Source organism: Labrus bergylta, chromosome 23 (assembly GCF_963930695.1).
Source record: "Labrus bergylta chromosome 23, fLabBer1.1, whole genome shotgun sequence".
NCBI classification, from domain to species: domain Eukaryota; kingdom Metazoa; phylum Chordata; class Actinopteri; order Labriformes; family Labridae; genus Labrus; species Labrus bergylta.
This window is the reverse complement of record NC_089217.1, coordinates 10,721,860-10,741,727: the sequence shown is the minus strand read 5'-3', so window position 1 is coordinate 10,741,727 and position 19,868 is coordinate 10,721,860. Positions and strand designations below refer to the sequence as shown.

At 41.4% G+C, this 19,868-nt stretch overlaps 1 protein-coding gene across 2 annotated transcripts; it reads left to right on the top strand.

Annotated features, from left to right (window-relative positions):
- The first annotated feature begins 7,354 nt into the window (after nucleotides 1–7,354).
- Nucleotides 7,355–19,004, top strand: tmem168a (transmembrane protein 168a). Of its 2 annotated transcripts, none has more exons than XM_020658576.3 (6): nucleotides 7,355–7,421; nucleotides 7,904–8,852; nucleotides 9,020–9,295; nucleotides 10,825–10,967; nucleotides 13,833–14,110; nucleotides 17,367–19,004. In XM_020658576.3, exons 2-6 carry the CDS (start codon nucleotides 8,019–8,021, stop codon nucleotides 17,915–17,917), a joined length of 2,082 nt encoding a protein of 693 aa, XP_020514232.2. In that variant the 5' UTR covers nucleotides 7,355–7,421; nucleotides 7,904–8,018; the 3' UTR covers nucleotides 17,918–19,004. The 2 variants fall into 2 exon arrangements, with proteins under 2 accessions (XP_020514232.2, XP_020514233.2); XM_020658577.3 differs by lacking the exon at nucleotides 7,355–7,421 and adding an exon at nucleotides 7,428–7,563.
- The last annotated feature ends 864 nt before the right edge of the window (nucleotides 19,005–19,868 follow it).

The window sequence follows — 19,868 nt, the reverse complement described above, 5'->3', positions numbered from 1 at the left end:
AATAAAGATGTATGATTTTGCATTAACAGACCAATGATTTCATCATCAGAAGGGGGGTAAAAAGTCAGAGTATGTTGATCATCATCAAAAGATGTCTGTCTGTAAACGATAGCTACAAACTCTAAAAGACTGCACACATGAAGTACTCTAAAATGTGAGCCCTCTTATGAAATGTTAACACTAAGCAGCCTTTGCCGAGGCTAATTACCTTATTTAACATTCCCTCTGAATCCTTATGATGATGATGTGAGGGCAGCCTGCAAAGAGCAGGAAGCGTTTTGGTCTTGATGTTTGTAATGAGCATCCACAAAAGTGGGGAAATTATGCATAATACCCATGTGTTAGAATATTTAGACTCAGCAAAAGGCCCTGAACTCCCTTGATATCAGTCAACTAACATTAATCTTGTTTTTCTTTTTTAAAGTCTTGATGGTTTGTCAGCTTGAAGGTTCAAGTGCAGAACAAGTCTGGAATTCAGAGGCATTTAAAAGCTAATTTCCTGTAGTATTCTAAGATCTGAGAAAGATTTGTTGCATAGATTAATCTTAAATATTTAGCATTTGAGTCATTGGACATTTTTGTGATGCTCGCTATTTTTATAAACGATATTCTTGTCACTATTAGGTACCTGGGTGGGCAAGTGAGGAACAGATTTGATTGTCAATTAGAGTTCTATTATGTCATCTACATTCTATTAACAAATGTTACACCAATTCTGGTTCCTGTTCATTTAATGTTACCACCTCTGATTAGTGACTCTTCTAACTCTAGGGAGTCTATGACAACAAATAACCCTAACATAGACCCGCTTACACTAATTCACGAGTTCTCATGTCTCACATTGGCTTACATTACAAACACAACTACAGTATCTGACATTTCCTCTAATTATAATCTGTTGAGGTAAATGTATTTTATAAATCATTTTCAGGAATCTCCTCTCTTTATCCTGCTGTCATTATCACCGCTCTAATGATGCGTGAAAGTGCTGAACTCCATCACCTTGACATTGTGTAAGTGTGTGCGTATTTCTGACATTTTACAGAAAAGGAGAGCAGGCTTTGAAGAACGAAATGTAAGAGAGAGGAGGAGTGACACAGAAACAGCATCAGTGACACAATGAAAGTCGAGAGAGAGTGTGATAGAGAGAGACAGAGGGATGACGATGTGTACTACACGTATTTTCTGAGAAGCTGTATACTCCGAAGAATGAATCATCAGCTGGTGCACAGAAGGTGTCCTAAACCCTATAATGCTGCCACTAGTTGTGGATGACACATTTACAGCAGAACTGTTGTAACATCGTGTGGCTTTGTCTCAAGCAAAAACTTTCACTTCTCTTTACTCAGCCTTTCCACATGATGTATTGCAGTGGGTTTTGTTAATGCCCAACACATACAGTAATCTCCTTCATTAACAGTCCTGAAACTATTAACACCAGCGTCCCCCTTCACACCAAGACAAATCCTGGCTGTGTGTCGACACTTAGTCAATTCTCAGACTCTGATCATGAGTCACTCATTGCTCAGATATCACACTTCAGATGATCCGGGGAGCAGCATTTTCTGTGAAGGTTTGCATAACAGTGGTGTGGGTTGACCTGCATGGTAACCACAAGAGCTTAAGGGTGCTAAAACACTCGGCTTACAAATAGTGTTGACTTTGTGTGACCATATTTTTTATGAAGTAATCCATGACAAAATGTTCTACATGTGCTCAAGTAGCTTCAGTCAATTTAAATATTTTACCAGGAGTCCACCACAGCTTTTGTAGCACCTCTAGGGGATTGCACTACTAAGGTGCAGTAACGCTTCGAGGATAATGCTAATGTCAACATGCTAGCATGACATTACAAACATACTTCTGTCTCGTAGGTAAACTGTAAACCATGTTCCTCTTTTTACTTCTGCTATTAGAATTCTAACTGTTGTGTATTAGCATAAGAGCTGAATGGATTTGTATAATTGTTAATTAAATCAAAGGTCAATGAGTATTTTGATGATCCATTCATTTTTTCAGCCATTTTCATCCCAAAAATGCCAAATATTTCACATTTTTGAAAGATTTTTTTTTTAGTTTTCAGGTATTGCTGCTCATCTTTGTCTTACGCGATACTCAACTGAAGATTTTGAGTTTTGGAACTGTAGCCAGACAAAACTATCCGAAGACATTACTTTTATTGTGATAGAAAATTGAAGTTTGGGTGGATCTACATGAAAAGTTCATAACCAAAGTCATCAGAGCTATTCTTCTTGGGGGGCTTAAATTTGACAGCAATCCAAAAACAACAACCACCAAAGTCAGTTAGCTTCATCCTCTGGGGCCCATGAACATTGGTACAACATTTCAAGGCAATCCGTCCTATGGTCGGTGAGATGCATCAAGCAGAGCAAAGTGATGGAGAAACCAACTGAAGTTTAAATCTCTCGAGATGCTAGAGTAGCTAAAAATAAAAATATATCCAAGGTAGGCTGGGTAGAATCAGACCAATGCCAAAGGTACAGTGCTTCTTTTTGACAAATACACAGAGTAAGAGTCAGGCAAATGGAACTGTGCTGTAGCCTCATTCAGCAAATATTATTTCACTTCAGCTGTGTGATGATTTGTCTCTGTGCCCCAGCTCTCAGCCCCCTCTCCTCCTCTCTCTCTCTCTTATCTAGGTTGGATTCAGTGGGTTTTTTGGCTAGCAGACTGGCCAACAGATGCTGATTTGTTAAACCTGAGAAAGCACAGCGAGGTTCCTGAACGCTGCCCCGTTTTCGAGCATATTTTCCCTCTGCAAGCCCACTGGTGTGGGAGTATACTGAGCAGAGCGGAGGGTAAATAAAGTGACCAAATCTTTGTCCCACATCCATCTGCCGAGTGTAACTGGGCTGGCTGTGTTCACACTTGACAAAGCGCTGACTAATCCAGGCCGATTACAAAGCTCGACGATAGAGATAGAAGTCGAATCCCTCATATGTGAAACTGTGTGTGTTGAATGAACAATGCCATTATCATCAGCACCGTTGATCACAGCTTGAGAAACTACTCCGCGGAGATGTTGTATGTGCCTTTACGGGAATGTACAGCATTTCTCACAATGGAGCAAACAGATTCATTGTTCGAATCGTAATTTTCCCCCCATCGGCCCCATTAATGAATCAGGCTCTTCATTGTCGCAGCTCAGTGGGACTGAACAGGGCGGGTTATTAAAAAGTCATTGCTGCTACACTCAGTGATCTCAGGCAAAGGAGTAAATTAGATTGGTAATATATGATTGCCCTCAACTGGTCATTATATTCCAAACTCATGTTCACAGAGGAGTCACAAGTCCCTTCACTTCTTAGGTGTAAGTGTTATAAATAACAGACTCTCCCTGTCTTGTGATATGAAAGCCTACTAATCCTGGCATCTAAACCAGTTCCTCATCTGCTGTAACTGACATGGCGAACGTCTTTTCCAATGCCGTTGACAGGGGATAAAGCAGCGTAATAGCTGTTTGAATTGATCCCTGCCAAATCAAAGAACATCTTGGCAGATGAGGCATTGTCCTTGTCCTGTGAAGAAGACAGTTTGCTTTCCGAGCAGGAAGTGTCTGCGAGTGCTTGATTTCACCTTCTTACGACATTTATCAGCAAAGAGGGATTTCATTTTATGTCCTCTCTGCGTCTCTCCCGAGAGCGCCTCATGTCCCAAGAAATAGTCACAGACCCTTGTGAATATTGCTGCTGGGAAAGAATGACAGAAGGGATCCAAATTATTTCAATAATCTCTGATTTTGTCATGCTTCATGATTTGGTTTCTTATTTTTATTCCTTCCTTGTCTCTTTCTGGTGTAACATCTTTGACATTAGCATCCGACGTGTCTGTGAATCTGTTTCAAAAAGTACATTTGCTCTTCCGAAAGTCAACAAGTCTCATGACCTTATCTGATTACATTCCACTATTCTGCCTGTCTTTCATTCATCAACCTCTCTCCTTATTCCATTCCATCTATAACTGAAGTCACGCGCCTTTCTTTCGGAAATTCATTCCAGCCCTGATGGATATTCTAAGCACCGGCAGCTTTTGATTTAGGCTTCTGATGCCGACTGCCTCTCCTAACATCCACTTTGGGTGCAGCGCTCCATCACATTGATTTCTCTGAAGATGAAACCCTGATTGAACAGACCTCTCCCGGCGGCCGAGGTGGGCCCAGCGTGTGTCTTTGCACTGTCGCGGCTTATGAAGGAGGACGAACTGTTATCACCTGACCGGCAAACGATGCGAGGCCAACAAACCGGTGCACCTTAAACCTTATGACCTATACTTAAAGATGACTCTTTTATGTAAAATCAGCTCTATCTCAATCTGAACTCTTTTGAACTAAAACTCTCGTCTGTCGAGATGAAGGATACAGAAACGTGATGTGCAATCAAATGTCTTCAATGCAGACATTGCCTTCCTAAGCTTACAAAGTCTGATGGATAGAATCCCATATGACTCAAAGAGATGAAATACATTTTTTTATTTGGTGCTCCGCTCTTTCAAGTCTTAAAAAATCACAGCTCAGTTTTCACACTGAAGTCTTTGTATTTGGACAATTATTCGGCTGTGAATGATTCACCTGCTCTTTACTTAATGTAGCAAAAATATTTGAGTGTTGAAGTTGAAATGATGGATATGCGAAGAACATAAGACCTTAACCAGCGAGCCCAGAATGTGTTTTATTCAAGATAAAACATTCAACTTTTTTTTTTTTTAACTACAATCACTAATCTAAGCATGTGCAGCAATAGCAAACAATTCCTGAGGTGATTTCACAATAAAATACGAACATACATTTCCATGCATCATTTCGATAAGGATTATTTGTGTGTGTGTGTGTGTGTGTGTGTGTGTGTGTGTGTGTGTGTGTGTGTGTGTGTGTGTGTGTGTGTGTGTGTGTGTGTGTGTGTGTGTGTGTGTGTGTGTGTGTGTGTGTGTGTGTGTGTGTGTGTGTGTGTGTGTGTGTGTGTGTGTGTGTGTGTGTGTGTGTGTGTGTGTGTGTGTGTGCGTGTGTGTGTGTGTGTGTTGAATTCCCCTGCTTTCTGTGCAGTCAGGCACATGCAGGTAGTGTGGAGGTGTGTCTGACATTAGAATGAAGGTAGCTTCTGCATAATTCAGACCAACCTGTCTCCTTTAGTCTCCGATCTCTCTCTCTCTCTCTCTCTCTCTCTCTCTTCTCCTCATATAACCCTGCCCATTTTTAAATATATCTCTCTCTTTCTCTCTCTGTCTCCAGCCCTTCAACCTTGTAAAGATCATAATAAATCTGCTTCATGAAGTCTGATCAGGGTGTGTGTGTACTTCCTTTTTCTGAGAGATTACTCATTATATCAGGCCTGCACGCATGCCAGATTCAGGAAATGATCATTGGACTATTTAATTATGCATGAATGCAAGGTTAATGATTTAATTAAATAAATGTGGTGTCTTCTTCATTGTATCTTGCTCTTAATCCAGAAATAAATGGTTGTAAAAAAGAATTAACGTGAGCTTTAATGACCTTGTGCGAATCATCAACGGAAACCAATTTTTGATAAGTAGTTTCTTTATCTTCATGAGGAAAGCTGCACGTTCTGTGATGTTACTTACCAGTTCTAATCTCAGTGAATAAAATACCTCTTCTTTTGAGAACAATGTCTCAACTGCTAGTGCATGTTCATTATATGTAGTATGTATTTAAAGAAGCAATATGGTTTTCTAGTATAGGAACCAGAAGGACTACATTTTCAGGCTACCAATCAGAAAAAGAAATGCAACACTGCGGGTGTGTGGCTGTATGGGGATTGAATCAATCAGCTCTACCCTACCTTTACAAAACATTACAAGGCACACAGACAAGTATAGTACCAATGCAAAAAAAGATGTTCCAGAGAAAACTTTTATTTCTTACAAATTTCTACTCAGCAAGGTAAAATGAGAAAAGCTTGTGTCAAAATTCAGAGACATCAGGGGCTAAATTGTGATTCAAGCTCGCAGAAGAACTGCATCATCTGGTTTGTATTGTCATCATCTGCTGCTTCCCCAGCCTATTTCTGTGTAGCAAATGTTCTATACAGGCACAGACAGTACAGAAATGTGATGTAATTCCCTTCTTGTAGAACATCACAATCTCCTCTCTTAGAATAAAAAAAAAACTAGTATTGTTATCACTATTCAATGAGCATCCTAGATAAAAAATGTTTTGTCCCGGTCAATTAAAAATTTAAGATAGCTACTTAGGACAAACATATCAACATTTGAGAGTTTACATCCTTCTCTCAGCCATACACATTGTATGAAAAGAGGGCTGTGTGCATCAGCCGTGGAGGGGCTAAATCTCTGTGTGGTCCCAGTTGTGCTTTATGTCAACATCTGATCAAAGCAGCACACACACAGAAGAAAACACTGGAATATAAAAATGCACACACATGCATGCACAGGGCTTCTTTGGTTAATTCCTGGGGGTATTCAGTAAGCCTGCTTTCTTGATGTTCCCCTGATCGTTACATTTATCACATTGCATCAGTAGAAAATCCTAAATAAACCTTTTAACAGGCTTCTCCGCAGTAATGCAGTAAATAGGCTTCTTATCCTAGAGGCCAATGGGTTTATCTTGGTCTACAAAGCTCATGATGCAGACTGCTGTGGTGGGAGGTGGAGGATTGGAGCAAGTGAAACGGTTTTTAATGGGGTTGAATAGCCATAAATATACAAACGCCACCAACAGGAATTAAACTATTGTGTGCATTTCACAGGTAGCCTACATTTAGAGCAAATCTGATTCATCATCTGTTCCTCTAGTTTCTTAATTTCTTAAGGAGCTGCAGGTTGGCAGACAACACAACTCTAGGACACTGGGCACGCAAATTAATGGCTAAGCCAACCGTCTGCACATGCTCTATTCTTTTCTCTCCAAAAAGTCCAGTACTGTACACACAGCCTAATAATATTTGTAATGTAACCCAAAAATTATTCTATTTTGCACTTCCTTAAATTTACAGTCATGTCAGAGGAGAAAAAACACAGACACAACATTAGTTTTGGCTTTGATATTTCATGGATTCCATTCAGGTGTAAGCCTAGTTTACTAAAGCTTATTGTTATTCTCCCCTGTGCTTTTCTTGCAATACCAAGACGAAAAGTGCTGTTAAAAAATACATACTATAAGCTCCCCTATGTGCAGAATTGTGGTAACAAAACAGCTACAAAATAAAGTGTATTTCGCTGGCTTTTTTATTATTATTATTTTTTTTAGATACTGCTCTTTTCTCAGGTCACGTTACGTTATCGTTGATTCGTGAACATCATATCTAAGTGTAAGTACCTATCGCAGCCTTAAAGTCGAAGTTTACGCTTTTTGACCCTCGCGGGATGCTGTACTCAGAAATCCGGAAGCGTAGCCGCTGTCATCCAAAAAAAAAAAAAAACAACATGTAAGCAACGTTTTAATGTTATAACGCTTCAGCTGCTGCTAATTATTTTTTATCAAGTATGTTAACAATTGTGCCAGAGGTATGACTTGTTTTTTCCAGCGTGTGAGACCGCAGAGAAACGTCAACAAAAGCTATCGGAGAAGTAAGCAGAGTGTAGCAAACTTTCCGGGTGTAGGTGCCACATCGTCACAAACGCAGTCACATACCAACGTAGCTTGTTGATATGTTTCCGAAGTATAACATGCGCCTTTTCCAACTGTTATGGTGTTTATACAAACATATAAATCATGTTGTTAGGCTTAGACAACTATACTTAATCTCATCCATATCTTAGCCACTGTTTCCTCCTGTTTCTTCAGGTTGAGACATTTTACAAGAAGAAAACTGAGACTTATGTTTCTGTACATGACTTACTACTTCGTTTGACTCCTATGTGAATGATTACAAACTCTGCCTAACACTGCTTTTTGGATGTTTCACAGGGGTTGATCACCAAAGAGGCAGAGTCCTCAGTTTCCAAACCCTCTTACTATGACTCTAAGCAATTGACTGAAAGAGCCTTCAACCACATTTGAATACGTGCTTTTCAAGTCAGCCATGGCTCAGGAGGAGGAGGATGAAGGGCTGACGGTCGATGGACCTAAGGAGGTGGACATGTTCACGTCTGTTCGTTGCCTGGGTTACCTGTCCAGCGTCAACCTCCTTGTTGCGGTGTGCATCGGCATGTACGCGCGCTGGGAGGTGACGGACGAACCGATGATCCTGGTCATCTTCATTCTGGGCCTCTTCGTCTTGGGGATTGCCAGCATCCTCCATTACTACTTCGCCATGGAGAAAGCCAGTCTCAGCTTGTTCCATTTGTGGTTTGGCTTTTTGATTGGCCTTCTCTGCTTCCTAAACAGCCCCGCCTTGGATTTAAACGTCAAAGAAGTGGTCACCAATTATCTCCTCCTGGCCAGTGTAATCCTGAAAGCAGTATGGGCTTTTACCGAGCGAATATGCAGCTCCATCCGCTACAAACCCACCTTGCTTACGTCGGCCGAGCTACTGGAGCTCCTCGGATTTGGCATTGCCAGCACTACCATGCTCCTTCAAAAGTCAGCGGCCATAGTGGGCTTGGTAGTGGCCCTCGGGGCTCTCATTGTGGACCTGAGGATGAAATCCCTCCTGGCTTTACCAAACCTGGCCGGTTTTGCCTTGGTTACATCCCTTGTGTTTTTTCGGGCCCTCGGAATCACCGCTAACCCGTATGCATTAGGGTGCTACATGGGCAGGCTACTGTGTGAGCCCGTATTGGATGTGTACTTCAGTGGGCTTGGGTCCAGTGAGCGCTGGGTACCGGTGCTCTCCATGGGGAAAGTGTGGAGGAGGCTGTCGCTGCTGCCTCTCTGTCTGATGGAGCTGACTTTCTTTGTCCTGGCTGCCTTAAAGGTACATTCAGCATTTTGTGGAAATTTTACTGTGAAAATAATTAGTTAGTCTTTAGGGCTTTTGTGAGACTTAATGATTTCTTGCAATATGTAGTTGTTATGAAACAGTGTTTAATAATAAATAACGAAAGGTTATGATTACTGACTCTTCTCTCCTGCCTTACATAGCTTGGCCACTTGGAGCTGTGGTATCTGGTGATTCCAGGCTTCTGCTTGTTTGGCCTCTTCTGGTCCATCTGCCACATTATTCTGGTGATCACAATATGGGGCTTCCACACCAAGCTGACTGAATGTCAGAAGGCCTGGCGGGCTCAGCGGTCCGGTAGCAGGAGTCTCAACCAAGTCATGGCCTCGAGGGGCATCCGACACTTCTGCCTTATTTCAGAGCGCCTGGTGTTCTTTAGTATGCTGTCAACAGTTGTACTGGGAGCGGTGTCCTGGCAGGTAGGGCCAAAGAATTTATTTATAAAGGAACGACATATCAGGATTTCACACTTTCACAGTACTTTCATTGCAAACTTTATTTCACTGTAAACTTTGTTGATTTGGATGAGCTGTTATAGCACTTTTAATCTGTATGACAAAGCCTCAGTGAACTCTGAACAGAGATGCTTGTGATGATGTGTCGTTTGTAGTTGCTCCCCAAGCTGAGATACTTCTGCTCTCATGCGAAACCAATTTAATTAGCTTTTTAATATCCCTATCTCTTTGCATAAAGAGCAGCAATAACTTATTTAGTCTTATTAGACGTTTACCTTGTAAGAGTCTCACGGGCTCAAGTCCTAATTTGAGATCTGCACGTTGTTGATGCCAGTTGCGAATTTGAGTGTGCAGTGGGAGCTGTTGCTGTGGAGTACGAGGGAGTTAGTGTTTGAGCTTTGTTTACGTGTGATTTTTCATGTGTCAGTTATACAGAGTCAGACACACTGATCCACATATCTCTCATGCACACACACAAATCATAAAGTTCTTTGTCTAGGTGTACTCGGCAGCGTTTAATACAGCCCTGATGAATCTGAAAGTACTAAGAGGGGTGTTGATTCAACTCTGTTAAAAGTCAAAGGTCGCGCTGTTCTTTGGACAAACCTCCCATTGAATTTTAATGTTTATATATAGAGGGTGTGTCGTCTCACTTGTTCATGTCTGATGAAGGGCTTGGGCCTTGAATGTCACATGTGGTGATAAATTCCACCAAATGTAAACTAGAGCTTCTGGTGTGCAGACTTGAGTCTCCCTTTCGCCCCAGCATCCAGATTCTCCCACAGCTTTTGTCGGACTACCACAAACCCATTCTCAATCTATGAGACGTGCTTCTGGATTGCATTATATTGTAAAATCCTCCTCCATACTGCATTTTGTCTCCTTTTTCTTTTTAACACTAGGTATATTCAGCCTCTTGAGAAAATAATTTGATCCATCCATACACGGGGTCGACAACATCATAAAAGTTCGATAACTGAGTGAAGTACATTTTTCAACTCGGGCATGCCCTGGGCAGTTCAATACTTTCTGCAAACTGAAGTGTGGCTGCACTAAACCATGCAGGTATTGATTCGCCTGCTAAGATACAAAGCTATGCTATGAAATCAGAGTGTATTTTTTTGAGGATGCTTATATTGCATTGCACACAGTGACTCGACATTGTTGCACTGAAAGCCTCACTTTGCTCAGTAGCACCGGATGTGTATTAAGTCACTTCATGAATTTGTGTGCCAATATCCGGTCGAGTGCAATAATGCACTTTTTATTTGACTTTTAAATATTCCAATCTAAAGGAAGTAAACCTTAAGTGTATTAAGTTGGAATCGTTTTTTCTATTAACTTAAGCCGACAAAGACCATACAGGTAATTACACAGTATAGTACACACTGTGTCAGTCCAACATGGTTTAACTATTGCCACCAATCAACCAAGTGAAGAGTAAAAGTGACTGGGATTTTTTTTTTTTTTTTTTTTTTTTTACCCTTTTACAGCCCTCCAATGGTCTCTTCCTCAGCGCTCTGCTGGTGGTGCTGCCTCTGGAGTCTCTGACACACGGCCTGTTCCACGAGCTGGGCGGCTGCCTGGGGGGAACCTGCGTTGGATACGCCCTGGTCATACCTACAGCTTACAACAGGTAGGAGAAGGAAAAAAAAAAGAGACACAGGAATTTAGTGGTGCATATGCAGATACAGGGACAAACTTGCAAAGACTCAAGCAGACAATCACAGAGACTATTTGTGCCGGTCAGATTAAAGATGACTTAATCAGATTGTCCGATAGCTAGGCTAATCGCTGTATGCACAGATGTAACGCTAAAGTGAGCACATTAAAACATACACTTGAATCTATGCTACTGTGATTGTCTGAATAGGAAGCAGACATCTGATTGGCTACAGACATTTCCCTGCTGAAAAAAATGCATTTGTGAATCTAACCACGGCAGGGGAGTCACAAAAATCCCACACACAAATGCAGTGAGGTTCACAAATGACAAACAGTTTGTAAATGCAGACTGAACAGTTTATATATAAATGTAACAAGATCCAAATGTGTTTTTTAAATATATATGTATATTATATATTTATGGATTTATATACAAAACTATAAATATTTGTGTGAGCATTAAAATACATTTGTGAATCCTTCTGTGTGCATTTGTGAATATTGAGACGGATCTAACTCCATAGACAGCAGCAGAAGGCGGCAATGACAGTTTGAGCATACAGCTGATATAACTGTGTGTTGCATAAATGAGGAGACCTAACTTTGTTTGTTTTCGCCTGATTTTCATTAAAGAAAAACAACCTATTTATAATTACAACAAACCAGCATGAAGAGGGTGTGCAAGGTTGATAGTTCCCTACTTGATAAACACACTGACAGTGTGACTGTTTATGATGTGAAAGGTCGGAAGATGAGGGAATATCCTGGTCACATTTTGTCTGTTCTCCTGTCCACATAGTGATCCAAAACCTAAAACGCATTCATTCATAATTCATTCAAACATAACAGATGAAAAGACAAATCTTCAAAATGAGGCCAAGACTCAGAATATGTTGTAGTTTTGGAAGGCAAAAGGACTCAATTATCTAAAAACTGCAGATGAATTTCCTGAGGACGAATCACTTACTTTATTCATAGTTTCAGCACGAGTGTCAATTTACCAAAGGAGTAATAAAATCATTAAACTTCATTCCTACTGTAGTCGCTGCTGTTTACCTGCCAGTTAAGCATGGCTGTGTGTGACAGTCTATAAAATAATTAAACTTTCAGCTAATTACAAAGTACACAGGATAAAAAGAAAGATCCTCATTTACACAAATAAACATCCTGGTCTGACTCTGCCCCGCGTTGAAGCCTTCCTTGGCATCCCAGGCGCCGGTAAAGATGATCACTCATTCCAACTCCCTCCTCAGTTAACACAAAACCAACTAGATAAATAGGCCAATAACCATGCATAAACATGCTGCTAATGTTGGAGCCCTAAAGGGATTATTCCTTTGCTCCCTCTGCAGCATACTAAGATGTTCAGCTCGAGCAGTTAGCCAAAAGCTGCGACTATTGCCTTTCCCAGCGCTCTTTTTTTAAAAAGAGAAATATACCACATAGTTTTGATGATACCAACACATTTTCCCCATGAGTTAGACATTATTTTTTCCATCTTCTCGAGACCCTTAGAGGTTTGGATATCTGGCTTTTTGAAGATTTCAAACTGGTGAAAATATATATATATATATATATATATGGCCATTTTCTGAATATTGAACTTTTAAGGTAATAGTTAGCTTAAACATTTAGAGGGGACTCCAGCTCTAGTGGAGATTAAATCTCCAGAGGAGTTTTTGAATGCAAGCTCATGTCCGATTGGAGCTGTTGACATTCTGTATGCGAGGCTGTATGTGCAGGGTCCGGAGGGAGGACTGAGAGCATGACGAGAATGCAGCGGTGTATAATCTGCTGTTTGATGGCCGGGGATCATGTTGTTTTTTTGTTGTTGTTTTTTTTTACAATGACAAGAGCCCCACAGGGAGATTAGAGCGATTGGCGTGAGAAGAGGGGGTGCATAAGGTAAAACAGGGAGGGGTGAGCTATCAGGAGGGAAACACAAGGAGAGGTCTGAGGTTGTAAACAGCTGAGGAAAGGAGGGAATTGTAAAAGAAGGAAAGGAGGCTCTGAGCTCGGAGACAACTGTGGTTATAAAGGCGGGATTCTTTTCTTTTTTTTTTTCAAAGGATGAAAGATGGAGGGTAAGAGAGGAAGATGTGATGTGAATCTCAAACTACAATTTTTCAAAACATTGTTCACTCTGAAAAGATCAGGTTGGTTTAGTTGAGCCTTGCAAAGGTTGCAGCATGTCAGAGAGTAGTATATCTTTATCTAAGGCTGTTTCTTCAACAATTTCTCCTTTTTTTTTTTTCTCAAAATCTGAAGTCTGCTACACAAAAGAATGTGAAATGTAAAAAAAAAAAAAAGCCCAGGTCCAAAGTGTTTGAGTAGCTGCAAGCCTTGACTGTGTTATCATGTCGTTATTATCAGGCTGGGCTTTGTGCCACATACATCCATACACACATTTTTCTAAATCTCTTTGCCCTCAGCTATCTTTAACCTCCCTTCTCACTCACATCTGCTCGAGTCTCCTCTCTGTACCCCCTCCTGCCTCTGCATTTTCTTACTCTCCTTTCATTCTTCTGCCTCCCTTCACACCCCTTGAGGCTAATGTCATTTCCGTCAGCAGTGATCCACCACTCCTACTGCTTCCATATCCTTCTCCCCATCTCCTCTCATCCTCTGCTCTCTGTCTCCCCGCTGATGCAGACAGCTACTCCATCCCCAAGTGTCAAACCATCAACTCCTCACTCATTCATCTCTCCTTTTTCACCCCCGCCTCTGACAAGCCACCTAACTTGAAGCTCCCTCAGAGCAGTTTGAATACAGATTTACACCCCAAGTTTGTTTTTTTTTCCCTCACAACGTCTTTATTTCTCTCTCTTCCGTCCAGCCCTGATGGCCAGCCCACACTCCTACCACCTGAGCACGTGCAGCAGCTCAACCTACGCTCGACGGGAATGCTGAACAACGTGCAGCGCCTCTTTTCACAGCACATGATCCAGACATTCGGCTGCGACTACTCCACCAGTGGTGTTACGCTGGAGGCTGTGCTGGCAAAGCTGCGCAACTTCCTGGAGCTGCGAACAGAAGACGGGCCCCGTCATGACACCTACCTGATTTTCTACAGTGGGCACACACACAAAGGCACGGGGGCGTGGGCTCTGGCTGGTGAGCAGTACTTTTTTTCAATGAATGATCTGCCCTCGCCCTTGAATCCCTACTCATTCATTAAATTACTATGCATGCATTTATGATGATGCTGTCTTTATTCTTATATCCCCTGACTCTCAGGGATGTCATTTAACTGTACTGTCACCGTCTTGTAACTATGTTGGTTAACCCCTTCATATACAACAGTTGCATGATTTTAAAATAAATGAAATACATGAACAAACACACTGAACAGAAACCAGACCTGGTTTCAAACTTCCATCAAACCTACATTTTAAAAGGTAAAAGACAAAAGGGGTTAGTAGCCATGGTAGTAATACAATACTTTGTTGAATTGTGGATTGTGAGGTGAATTGCGTCATTCTGTAATCTTTGTCCTCAGCTCTGACTCTGGGGGATGATTTCCAATCATAACTCACAGCAGACAAGAAGTCTGGTCATTTAACATCAGGCCGATTTCTTTAGTACGTAGAGCAAAGACGGAAAAGAGAAATAACTGTGCAAACAGAAAAAAGGAAGTCAATATTCAATTCAAATAACTTTATTTATCCGTTAGGAACTTCAGTCAGGTAAAAAGTTGAGCTTAACCGATAAATCGGCATGCCGATATTAGCTCATTCAGTGAGTTGGTATCAGCTAATGTTATAGCAGATGTGTGTCAATATTACAAGATTTACAAGACACACTTTTAATACCTATTTTTTCGTCTTAGAAGTTGACTGCGTCTTATACACCGGTGCGACCAATATACCAGTATAAAATACTGAAACCGCGGGTGCAGCAGCCACTAACTGCGACCTGATGGAATTAAAAAACCCAGCCCCATTCATTGTGTATTGAAAGCTGGTTGCACGCTGTCCTGGAAAAGACGGCGACACAGACCAGGCAGGCTGCGCGACTTTTTTCACATATTTTCTTCCAGTGGTAAACAGTGTTATATTGTTCCGTAAATAAACAATGTGGAGCGCTCTTTTGATTGAAAGAGTCCTATATTCAAATTAAAGAGTGACCAGCGGAGTCAGGCAGCGCGACTCGCAAGCTAGGAGTCTCTGCCTCGCAACTTTCATTGCAGGCTGAGAGCTCAACTACCGTACTGTAGCTAGTAGGAGTGCAAACTCCCGAACGTGAAAACAGACGGAACGAAAAGAGCGACACAGCTGTACAGAAAATGCGCACACAAACGCTGAACACAATATAAATCGTCACGCAGGAAGACAGTTTAATCTTTTTTGAAGAGACCTTCAAAACAGGGTGTGTCTTATATACCGGTGCGACTTATATTCTGGATTTTACGGTATTCACCAGTCAAATAGCATTTTATTTGAGTTTCATTATATTAAACTAGCACTTGCTTCCTAATATAGATATCGGCCACAAAAATCCCATATTGGTCAGGCCCGCAGCTCGCATGAATCACTGCACAGCTCAAAAACAAACCACACACACGTATCACATATCAACATCTAAATTCCAATATGAAGAGTCCTGAGTGAGTGCAGCTTGTAAGCTATAACACATAATGCATGACAGGTTAGCAATAAATAATGCTTAAGATTGTAGGGTTAAAAATGAATAAACACTCAAGTTAACTTGAAGATCTTAATGATGTTGACAAAAACATTCAGAAGACGCATAATGTAAACACAAAAAGGAACACAGTTTGAGCTATTGGAGAGTTTAGAGACTGCTGTGTGATGGTTTTACATCATTATTTAAGTGGTTAATGTCTGCTATAACAACCTCCTAGCTTTACATTATCCTTAACATTAGAGGGATTGTTGATTTAGGTGCTTCAGTGATAGGCATTGTGATGTACTATTAGCCATTACATTTTCAGAGTTTTATTTTTATAATAAAAGAAGAGGAGCAACTTCCAAGCAAAACAAGAATAATCTATTTTTGTATCAAAGTCTGTGTCGTTGCTTTTTGTCACAGCAGATTTTTTTTTTCTCTGGAAGTGTTCCTCTAGGATGAGCTGACACAGTGATGCTAACAGACACACTGTTGCCTCAAGAAGAAAACTGTTTGTGTAAACATCAAGAAGATATCTGTCTTCTTCAATCTTCACCTTAAAACGGCAAGTTAGGTATCAGCGAGGTAGACATCAGTTTTATCTCTTCAAAGTCAACTAACGGCCACAACAAACTGAACACAAAAGCAGTACGTTGTCGGGTTGCATTAGGTCGAAACGGTTTTCTCCTTGCAAACCGGATTTGCTCTACACTCTTAAATTTCCATTCCTCTCATTTCCCCTCCTCTCAGCCAATAAGAGTGCAATTTGCACAGATGAGACGGGTAAGCCAAAAGAGTTGAAATTGCTGTGAAGGACTCCGAGCAGGAAGTTTTGGTTCCAGTAGAGAAGATTGTGTTAAAAGTTGCAGACGGGGTCTGCTGTGACAGTCGCATTCCCTCAACACAAATGAGGATCACAGCAGGTTAACACTGTCAGTTCAGGCTCTGCTGTTCGGAGAGTACTTGACACATTATCTCTGCTCACTGCTGCAAACAAGGAAACCAAAATCTCAGTTGAAAAGATAATCACTTCCTGGTCTCATCGTCCTGAAGAGACCTTTACAGCCAGTGTTCACGGGGAAATTGTACATATCTTGTACTTGCAAAAGTGTCATATTTTCAGTCTTATTTCCATAGTTATAAAGACTGTGTTGCAGTGTTTTCCAATATTGTTTTCACTCTGCTGATCAAAGTGGAAACATGCCTGCAAATCGCTTTATTTTTACCCCATGCATACACATTTTGTTGCACCATACTACCATGGATGATGATTTTAAGCTAACTGTCATAATTTGGCGAGGTACATCAGCTCTCATCTTGGTACCCTTGATCTTCCGTCCCAAATAGCAGCATCTTTGTGCAGTTTGTGTGGTTGTCATGACAGCAGCAAGACAGACATACAGACAGCTCGGCAATTGAAAGTTGACAAGTTTGATCCCTTGAAAAGCCACTCTGTCTATCAACAGTCATGTGTCCTGTCGGAATGTCCTTGAATTCAACACAGTACCAGAAGTGGCTCGATGAACACCACAGAATATCTCTAAGGGAGTTTGGTGCAGTGATTTAGCTATGTCAAAACATTACAATAAGGTAGAAGAAAAAATGTAAAATACAAAATATCGGGGTAAGCGCTCAAACACTGAGTCTCATTCTGTCCCTTCCTTTTCCTCCCATCTTTTTCTTTTCATCTTCCCTCTTCTCTTGTCTGCCTCTATATCTTTTCTGTCACTCATATTTCCAGGAGGGGAGAGCCTCCACCTGGCCCAGCTGCTGGAGCTCTGGAAGGAGAAGAATGCTGGCCACTTTTCCCGTCTCATCCTCGTCCTGGACACCGAGAACTCCCTCCCCTGGGTGAAGGAGATACGCAGGGTGGAGGGCGTCTACATCGCCGTGCAGGGGGCTGAGTTGTCTGTAACCAGGGTGGACCCGGAGGCCGGAGAACTCCCCTACCTCGGCGACTTCACTCGCGAATGGGTCGAGTTCAACTGCAACCCAGACAGCGACACCCAATGGTCAGAAAAGGGAAGGACAGTCACGGCAGTCTACGGTGTGTCCAAACGCTGGAGCGACTACACGCTTCACCTGCCCACGGGGAGCGATGTGGCCAAGCATTGGAAGGCCAACTTTCCCAAGGCTACGTATCCCATGGTGCACCTCTCCAACTGGTGCTGTGGCCTCAACCTGTTCTGGTTGTGCAGTGTGTGCTTGCGCTGCTTCAGGAGGTGTAAGCTAGCTTGGTTCCCACCAGCTGTACTGGACACTGGGCTGGGCATCAAACTAGTGCACTCATAGGAATGAGGATGGAACATTTTGATGTTGGAACTGTGTTTATTAACAATGAGGTGCAAGGTGTTTGTAGCTAAGAATAAAACTCTCCAATATTCATGATCAGAATAAACCCCTTTCGTAAAATGTGGCCTGGGAAAAGAAATATAAAATATATTTTTCGATGTTCTGAAAGGAGCTATCATAATTAAGGTAATTAAAACATATTGATTGCATTAAGTGGCTAATGTTTTGTTCTATAGGACCAAACAACAAGGCATCAAATCATTGTATTTATATAGGTTTATGGTATTTTTGGCCTGTGTGAAATTACTTTTTTTTTTTAACACTGATTGGTCATGACTGCAATATTTTTTTACTTTGGAAAGGTTTTTGATCATCTTTTGATTTTCTTGTATTCACATAGTGCCTTTAAAATGGATTAGGGGTTATCTTTTACATAAATTCCATGTGTTTTTGTGTAATATACTTTCAATACACATCGCTGTCTTGCCTTTCATTTATATTCTAAGGATTTAGCTCACTCTCTTAACTAGACTGTGGGTGAGGAGGGGCTCTGCGTCTTCCAAGAGTTGTTCGACAATATTGACAAAATGACTGTTGTGGGGCGGAACTCGGTGACCTTCTGGTTTCAGGATGTCCTCACAGAGATTCGAGCCTGCCGCTCTTGCTGTGGGATTTTTGCATATTGAATCAGAAGTGTTTTTATATGTTTTATTACTGGACTGAACAGAAAAGGAAGCATTGTGCCACATACTGTTTTTTTTTGTTTTTTTTTGGAAGAAGGAAGTAATTGTTCAGAAAAATGACATCGCTTCAAGTTGAAAGGCTATGTTTTGAAAAAGTTACTTGTTATGTAAGAAGCTCTCAAGCGGTGTACCGACTATAGGAACCTATATTAAAGATCTTTTATTTCCTCGTCTGTTTGCCCTCTCTCCAACTCTGGAGTGATTCCATGCCTTAAAGTTTCTGTTTCACTTTTGATGTCTCCAATAGACACATCAATGGCTTTTTCCCCTTCATGTATTGCCTCATGTGCCTGACTTGAGCTGTGGCTGACAAATGTCAAATTAAAACTTGTATGATAAACCCATGGTTGTTTGGTGTTGTATGAGAAATGTAAGGAGAGAATGCAAACACATTGGGAGTTTGATTAAATGGAAAGAGTAGAAGAGAAAATCAATAGTGGAATGAGAAAGACGTGATGGTAGACGAACCACCAGGCTCATTTAACATGGCTGGCTGCTACAGTCACTGAGCAAATACAGACTCTGCTCTGTGAAAACACTAGCATTAGCTGGCAAATATTAGGTTTGTGAGCTGAAGGAAAAATGGGAAACAGTGAAGAAAAGGGAAAATGGAACGATTCATGACTGTATCGCCGAGGGATTTGCTCGCGGAGCTTTCACCTCGGCGCCCGGCTGGACACGAGTCCAAAGGGCTGCTGGGTATCGCAAAGGCTGTGGCCTGAAGGGCGCCATTAGGCACAAAGCAAGGTTCGGGGAGACCTTGGAAAGATGAAAGCCGACATCAGAAGCAAATGTTTCATTTCTGCTTTCATCTATTACACGCAACAAAGAGAGCAAAGGAGAATAATGTCATGAACCAGAGCAACCTTTCACTGTTTTTTTTTTCTTTTTTTTGAAGGATGTTGTGAAAATCATATTGTCAGGGGCAGGTAGGAGCAATAACGGGTGTATTCACAGCAGCAATTAGTGAAAAAGAGACAAGTGTAAATGCTGTCATGTGTGGGCGTTCTTTTCATTGGCGTAGCCTGAAAGCTGTTACAGCTAAAGTCAGGGACTCGTGTACATGGCGCGAATCATTTATGAGAATATTAGATTATAGGGCCGGATTCATCTCCTAAACTGGATTAGGTAATAAAAGAGCCAGCCGCCTCTGAGGCCCATTTGGATGTGCTGAGTCAGGGCCTGGCGCACACTCTCGAAAAAAAGAA

Bases quoted from the DNA above. Each gene is read 5' to 3' on its own strand.
- tmem168a (XM_020658576.3), top strand. From the start codon at position 8,019: ATGGCTCAGGAGGAGGAGGATGAAGGGCTGACGGTCGATGGACCTAAG. The intron at 9,296-10,824 runs GTAGGGCCAAAG...ACCCTTTTACAG, and splicing joins TGGGAGCGGTGTCCTGGCAG to CCCTCCAATGGTCTCTTCCT. The intron at 10,968-13,832 runs GTAGGAGAAGGA...TCTTCCGTCCAG, and splicing joins ATACCTACAGCTTACAACAG to CCCTGATGGCCAGCCCACAC.